General features: G+C 36.2%; 1 protein-coding gene across 7 annotated transcripts; it reads right to left on the reverse strand.

Annotated features, from left to right (window-relative positions):
• Nucleotides 1-964: 964 nt before the first annotated feature.
• Nucleotides 965-5,717, reverse strand: LOC129882500 (probable inactive receptor kinase At5g58300). 7 transcript variants are annotated; one of them, XM_055956806.1, is made up of 4 exons: nucleotides 5,252-5,717; nucleotides 5,145-5,166; nucleotides 2,176-3,622; nucleotides 965-1,755 (listed from the first exon to the last, which is right to left on the reverse strand). In XM_055956806.1, exons 3-4 carry the CDS (start codon nucleotides 3,515-3,517, stop codon nucleotides 1,130-1,132), a joined length of 1,968 nt encoding a protein of 655 aa, XP_055812781.1. In that variant the 5' UTR covers nucleotides 3,518-3,622; nucleotides 5,145-5,166; nucleotides 5,252-5,717; the 3' UTR covers nucleotides 965-1,129. The 7 variants fall into 7 exon arrangements, with proteins under 7 accessions (XP_055812781.1, XP_055812783.1, XP_055812780.1 ...); XM_055956808.1 differs by lacking the exon at nucleotides 5,145-5,166 and having other exon boundaries at nucleotides 5,348-5,717; XM_055956805.1 differs by lacking the exon at nucleotides 5,145-5,166.
• Nucleotides 5,718-7,928: the final 2,211 nt, after the last annotated feature.

The raw sequence follows: 7,928 nt of genomic DNA on the forward strand, positions 1-7,928 counted from the left end.
ATACAAGAGAACAATGGCCTTATATCCCTTTGATTAGCCTCAAAACATAGCAATAATTCATGAATATGAGTTTAATAAGTTGGTAAAATACCAACTCATCAAACCCCCAAACTTGAACTATTGCTTCTGCTCAAGCAAAGCATTAACTAATCATAGGATTTGACCTCATCCGCACACAATATAGGATATGTATAATTACACTCTAAGACTCAAAAACATTGAAAACAGAAGACTCAAATTTGATTTCATAAGAGGATGATTTGATGTTAGAATCGTAGAAATTCACGAATTTATGTTGTAAGATCATGAAAAATACTTACCAAGACTTATTAGGTTTGAAGAGATCTTTTGGGGGTTGTTGGGGTCGACCAAGGGGTGAAAAGAGAGAAAATAAACACAAAATAGAGTTTTAATGAAATCTGGAAATTTTAATATACAATGTATATACATGATATACAGATGATCGACATGATCTTAGTTCCTGGAACAAAATCTCAGACTGGAGCGTCCCTAGTCAAATGATCATAATTTTTTACTTCAGAAACAAATTGATGAAAACTTGGTGGAGTTGAAAAGAAGACTCATAGATCTTTAATTTGGTGCGTTATAAGCCACCTAACTCCTCATATTCTAAGAGATATGGTCGTTTGAAGTTGATTCTTACATTTTTTATGCAAAAACTTAATCGATAGAGGATTTTTGAACTCGACTTAGTACTAGAGGTTTTTTATGACCCTAATACAATTCAAATATTTAGAAATTGATCCTAACACATATATACAATTAGAAGTCATCGAGTTCAGACCTATACGCATATGAAAAATGGTTCGGGTCTTAGCTTACAAATTATCAAGGTGTTACATCCATTGGACAAATCAACAATTGATATGGTAAAATAAGTTTGAATGGGTAAAAATATAAAGGGATTTTGTGCCTTTTTTGAAAAGAAAAGTGGAGTTAGACATAAAGGTAAACCTAATATGATTGAATTATTTATTGATTTTACAGAATCAGTCAGATATAGGCAGTCATGAAGAATGATATCCAAAAGGTCTGAATTATACTTAAAAAGAAAAAAGTTCAAATGCACATTTGGTAATAGAATGGAGTATCATAAATGCATGACTAATCATGGTGTTGGACTAGTTGGGCTCCTAGACTTGTTATCTTCAGATGATAGCCTGTTTCCAGAATCAATTTGCTGGATGTCCTCAATCATCTGGACAACTTGAATCATGTCAGGCCTTGTTTCAGGCACATTTGCCACACAAGCCATTGCAATCTGCAGCATCTGCACCATCTCGTCTTCGATATTTTGAAACTTGATGAGCTCAGCATCAAACACCTCTGCAGTCCATTCCTCCCTGACAACAGACTGTACCCATCTTGGTAAATCTACCACCTCATCATGGCCAGGTGGCTGCACTGGTGCTTTTCCAGTAAGGAGTTCAAGAAGCAGAACACCAAAGCTGTAAACGTCGGATTTCTGAGTACATTTCTTGGTCTCGATCACCTCGGGTGCTCTATATCCTGCACTTCTTGATGGGATAGTAGGAAAGCCCATTAGAGGAGTAAGACCAACATCTGAGATGCATCCACTATTATCGTGGGTGAGAAGCACATTGGATGACTTGATATTGCCATGAATTAGTTTGCCACCAGCAACAGCGTGGATATGGGCAATACCACTTGCAGCTCCATGGGCAATCCTCAATCTAGATTCCCAATCCAGTGTTCTTCCCAAGTCCCTGTTGCCTATAATCATAAACAAGGAGCAGTGAAAGAAAAGAAATTTCAGGTATAAACAGTTAGATTGAAAATTAGGAATAGCACCAAACATTCAACAACTTGCAAGTTGCAGCTTGCTTCAAAATAATATGGAGAGCTGTGAGTTCATGAAACCAATATCACATGTTCTAAATCTTTATGTTATAAAATCTTCAAGGCAAACTTGAGTTCCTATTTCAGGAGAGTTTATTTATAATGCTTTTCAAAGGAACTTTGTCTAGGGGCTTTTCTGAAGAATATAGGTACTTCATTTCACACTCAGAATATAAGATCTTGAGCAACTTTTACAGTTGATTTTCTGATCCGATCTTAGTAACTAAGGATATTCCCAAGTACCTGAATGGTATACTAAAAGGATGGGAGGAAAAAAGAAGGAAGATGTGTTACCATGCATTCTAGTGGATAAACTGCCTGCCGGTACATGATCATAGATAAGAAGTTTTTCATCCTTGGAAAAGTAATAAGCACGAAGTGCAACAACATGTCGATGCTGATCCACAGTGCCAATTATCTCCATCTGCTGGTCAAACTCTCGTTTCCCAACAACAACTTCCTTCAGCCGTTTCACAACAACAGTCGTTCCCTCCTCCAAGATGGCCTTGTAGGTTGTTCCATAGCTCCCTTTACCCAAAACCTCAGCCGAGGCTCTCAACAAATCTTCAAGATCAAAATTGAAAGAACAACCCTCAAAGAAAACCAATTTGTTATTTTCAGCTGCTTGTACTCCACTACTGAAGTCCTCTGTTTGCTTCGGACTTCCTCCTCCATTAAAGTCTTTTCTTTGCTGAACACCTCTCTTTGAATAGTATCTCTTCATACAACACAAGAAAATCAACACAGTTAGACATAGGATCCCTCCAACACCCCCTGCAACAATGCCAATGATAACCCCTGTACTTAAGCTTTTCTTGCCTTTATGCTTTTCAGGAAGTGTTGGTGAGGATGGCAGGACACTTGGAGAACGAGATGGTGGTGTTAGACTCAAAGGCGAAGGAGAAGGTGGACTTGAAGGGGATGGAGAAGGTGAAGGCGCAAAAGAGGGGCATTGAGTCAAGGGTTGTCCGCATAATAGAGAATTTCCTTGAAATGAAGAAGCTGAAAACTTTGCAAGGGATGGCGGAATTGAACCATTGAGTTGGTTATTGCTCATATTCAATTGTGTAAGCCTTGGTAGATTTACATTAGGAATGGATCCTGTGAGCGAGTTGTTTTGTAGGTTCAAACCAGTAAGATGTGTCAGATTTTGAATTGTTGTTGGAATTTTTCCTGAGAAGGAGTTGAAAGAGAGATCAATGAAGTTGAGCTGTAGAGATAGAGGGGAAGGTATTTCACCAGAAAATTGGTTTTGTTGGAGAAATATGAAACGGAGGGACGGAAGAGAGGTGATGTCTGAAGGAAGATTTCCAGTCAGCCCATTGGAATGAAGGCTGAGGGTTGTTAGTGCATCCAGTCTTCCTATGGTATTGTCTGGAATAGGACCATAGAGTCCAATACCAGGAAGCCGAAGTGCAACTACGCGACTGCCATCTGAGCTGCAACTGACGCCATGCCATGTGCAAATGGAAGAGCTAGTGTTCCACTTGAACTTTCGAAGATGAGGTACTGCAGAAGCAAAGTCAAGTAGCGCTTGTCTATCTGAGCTAAGGTCAGCAGTAACTTCTGGGAAGAAGAGCAAAAATGGAAACAGAGAAAGAGCAAGCAGATCTACTATTGGGTGTAGCGTCATCATACTAATAATTAAGAATGAATAAGATTTCCTATTTGCTCCTGGACTTCCCAAGTCAACTCAAGTTGCCATAAGAGATCAACTTTGCGTATCATCCGCTTGCATCACCTAGTAACAATGGTATCACCATGAAACAAAGTTAGAAGAAAGCAGTGAGAAAAGATATATACAAATATGTGGCAGAGAACTTAGATAGATGCAAAATACCCCCACACAATACCATCGCAGTATGAAATGAATAGACAATTGTCTTTGGTTCTATTGTGTGTATTATTTTCTTTTTCTTTGCGTATTTGAATGATTTTTCATCATTCTTCATGACACACGGGAAGAGAAAACAATTTATGCCTCCTAAAGATGACGTAATCCAGAAGAAGATTGGAATCTTTTTACAAAAATAAATAAATAAATAAATAACTTTTTCATGTGTCCAAGGAGCTGGGGGGTTTAAACACTAAAGTTCATACTGTTACATAGTTCAGTACCAGTTTTTAAGTGTAAAATCTGCCTAGTTCACTTGCTTTTTTGTTTCACCTGGGTTCTTCCATCTGTCTGCTCAGCAAACTAGTACCATGTCTGAGAGAGTAACACCATTAACGACAGCATGAAAAAATCAGCTTGTTTTCGTTTGATGTCTCTCTAAAACTAGTGAAAAGATTAGGTGAAGAAACAAAGAAGATCAAGTGATCAACCACACTGCTAAAAGTGCAGCTGCAATGCCAATTAAGGAGCTATGTGACTGGGTCGACAGGTTTTCACACTTTGTGGCGTTCTCATATCAGTTTCTAGCCCAGAGCAGAGTGACTATATGTAGCAAACTAAGCGTGAGAACTGAAGGAAACAGAACAATCAAGGAAAAAAGAACTGGAGGAAACAGCTTAGCACTCATAGCCCGGAATTTCCAGCATACTTGTTGAAGGAAAGCCTAAAATACGCACCCACAGAAAGATGTTGCCGAGTATTTATTTAGATTCATAATAAGAGTAAAAGGCTTCTTTAAAGATAAACATCTTAAATTCTGAAAGCCAATGACCCCATGAACTTGTTAGATGCATCCCACCTCACTAATGCACTATACCGAGTTTCTGGAAAGAGCAGACAGGACATCTATGAAAAGACCCATGTTCAGATTCTTGAAAAGATTTGTTCTTTCTGCATTACCACCCTCTAATTCCTAATTTCAACATTCCATCATAGCATAGACAAAGAAATTAGTCCATGAATAGTTTAAATATCTTAAGTTCAGAAATTCGAGCTAAAATTGGTTGCCATATCCAAAATCTATTCTTGTGAACTTAAGGCGATTGGACATGAGTTGGTTGAGATTTGAAAAAAAAAAGAAAAAGAAAAAGAAAAAGAAGAGAATAGTATTTGAAAGTTTAGTTGTGTGAGGACATGAAAACAAAGTTGCGTTTTGTGAGTGAAAACTTGAGAAACTCCTAAAACATGTGCTTCAAACTTCAAATTCTATAATTCAATAATGAGTGAATTTGAGGAACAAACACTTATTGGAGTTTGAAATAATCTTCAAATATTATTTCAAATTTAAACCAAAATCTATGGCCAGACGGTGCTAATTGACACAGATGTGAAGTTGAAATAAAAGGGGAAAGAGAGAGCAAGATTATACCTTGAGAAATGGTGAAATTCTACTGCAATGAAGAAAATGGGAGAGAGCTAGCTTAATAACGATTGAGAAATGAGAAAAAGAAAAAAAGGGCGAGTCTTGTGCCTTACAATTCCCCTCTAAACTTCCTACTCCAACGGCATTTTGTTTACTTTGCAAAATGATATTATTCTGTGAGTCAAGAAAGAGCCAAACTTGGTTGACACCTTTTCTGCAGCAGCTGGTGGTACCGGTAGGAAAAAATAAAGCAGTAGGAATGAAAAATCTTTTGTTTTCTTTCCTTCTTGTCAAAAGAATAATCTTTTCCTTTTCCTTCTTCTTCAGCTTGTTCGTCAAGCAAACGGAATCTCTGCTAATTTAGCACAGATCTCGATGTTTTCTTGGAGGGGCTCTCCAACTACTTCTCGTTTGCTTGCTTATTTTATCATTTTCAACCACATGCTTCTGCCATTCTTAGGATTAACTACAACATTCACCTTCTCCAACTACTCGTTTTCACTGATTGGCTGTCATTCATATGACAATTGCCAAGCCTGGAAAGTGGGAATTGGTTTGCTTCTCCCACTATTAATTGTTAATGTAGACCAAAAAAAAAAAAGAAGGTGCTCTTTTTACCTTAATTTTAAATTTGGTGTCAAATACACTCACCAAAAAGTTCGCCCATTAATTAAATGTTCATTTACATTTACTTACTCCCTCCGTCCCATTTTATTTATGTAATACTATTTGATTTAATACAGTGTTTAAGATAAAAAGATAGACTTTTAAAACTTATAGTCTAAAATTTTTTTTAGATATTTGTGTGGTTATAAATTATTTTAATATTAGTTTACATACATATATCACTAAGATGGAGAGGATGGCCTAAACATGGTCTAAGGTTTCATTCATTAATATAAAATACCACGTTACAAGTGAAGCAGGCCAATTTCAAGGCAATGGCTATTGTAGTAGTTGAATCATTTCTTACTATTCGTTCTTTTTAATTTATTTGTTCATTTTGACTTAATATGTGATTTAAAAAAATAAAATTTTGTTGCTATAAATTAAAAATATGTGAAATCTACTAAAATATTTTTTTTATCTTATAATTTTAAATATATTATATAAAATATTAAAACTAAAAAAATATATATTTTATTTTTTAACGGACTAAGAAGAAATACAAAAGAACCACATCGAAATGAGGGAGTACTATATTACAATTTCAGATTTAAGAAATTTGGTGGGGCATGAAGCAGGGCAGGGCCCACTGCACAGCAAAGACAAGCTTAAGCCGTTGACCATGCAAATGAGTAGTAAAGATCTTGCAAAAAAATAACAATGTTAATGATGTAGTCTGATTTTGTCCTTTCTTTCACACCCAAAAATTCCTCAGCTAAAACCGAAACAAACAAAGCAGGTCCGGCAGATAATAATAATAATAGATAGATAGATAGAAAACACCAAAAACCAACTTTGAGGAACAAATAAATTAAGGTTAGTTTCTAAAGAATTTCAAGGGTTCAAATTATGTTGACCTCAATAATGTACTAACTAATACAGCACTCTTGAATAATTTTGCCGACCTCTCGTAATTCATAATTAAGGTTGTCCCTTAGTCAATTCTGGAGTAGATTAGTCTCTTTCTAACTAATCCTTTTGTCTAGCCTAACCTTATATGCATGCTATGATGCTAATATAACTAATACACAAGACTGAGATACTTCATACGCGTATTTGGCGAAATTGCAAACTCATTGTGTGGGACTGTTGTTGGAGAGGCTTTAAATTAGACTATATATATATATATATATATATTGTAATTTAAGTCTATACCTACTCGAACTTTCATGCTTGTTCCAAATTGAGGGCCCTTTGACAGGCTAACCTACTTTTCACCACTGGACTCTCAACTTAATTGGCCTCAACATATATAGGTGAGGTGCAGTGTTTTATTAAAATGGCAAAAATTTGGGACTCGCCTTGGGAGCAAAACACCTCGAGGCACACGTGTGGGGTTTAGTGCTGCGAGGCTTGTGTCCTAAGCATTTGTTTATATGTCCTAAACAGGTTTAATGTTTAATTATAGGGGCTCGCCTAGAAGATCTTACAAATAGTATAAAAGGGCAGTCCGGTGCACTAAAGCTCCCGCTATGCGCGGGGTCCGGGGAAGGGCCTGACCACAAGGGTCTATTGTACGCAGCCTTGCCTTGCATTTCTGCCAGAGGCTGTTTCCAAGGCTTGAACCCGTGACCTCCTGGTCACATGGCAGCAACTTTACCAGTTACTCCAAGGCTCCCATTCATCTTACAAATAGTATATGTCAAATTTTTTAGTTAACATTGTTCACCCTCATAATTCTTTAATAAATGAATGGAACATGACAAAAAATACCTTTGAACTATTTGAAAAGGTCTAAAAATACCCTTCCGTTCACCTTTTGGCTCACTTATACCCTTAAAACTAACAACCCTGACTTTATTTTATTTTCTAAGAAAATATTTACTATGTGTCATTTTCTTATTGGATGAAATAAAAACCACACCTCCACTAGATTTTTTTCCATAATTTATCAAAATTAAAGTATATATACCTCTTCAAGACCCCATTTTTTTAATTAAAAAATAAAAAACTCAAGTGATTTTTCGTATTATCCATGACTGGTGCTGCTTCTTCTCCTTCTCTTTTTTTTTTAATTAGTAATACCACAATTCTAACCACATATTATGTATTCAAAAATTCTAAGCAATATCTATCTTCCATTTTTTAAAGAAAAATTTGATAACATAAATCTTTTTGCTAATA

The sequence above is a fragment of the Solanum dulcamara genome, chromosome 3, assembly GCF_947179165.1.
Source record: "Solanum dulcamara chromosome 3, daSolDulc1.2, whole genome shotgun sequence".
In the NCBI taxonomy this organism is placed as follows: domain Eukaryota; kingdom Viridiplantae; phylum Streptophyta; class Magnoliopsida; order Solanales; family Solanaceae; genus Solanum; species Solanum dulcamara.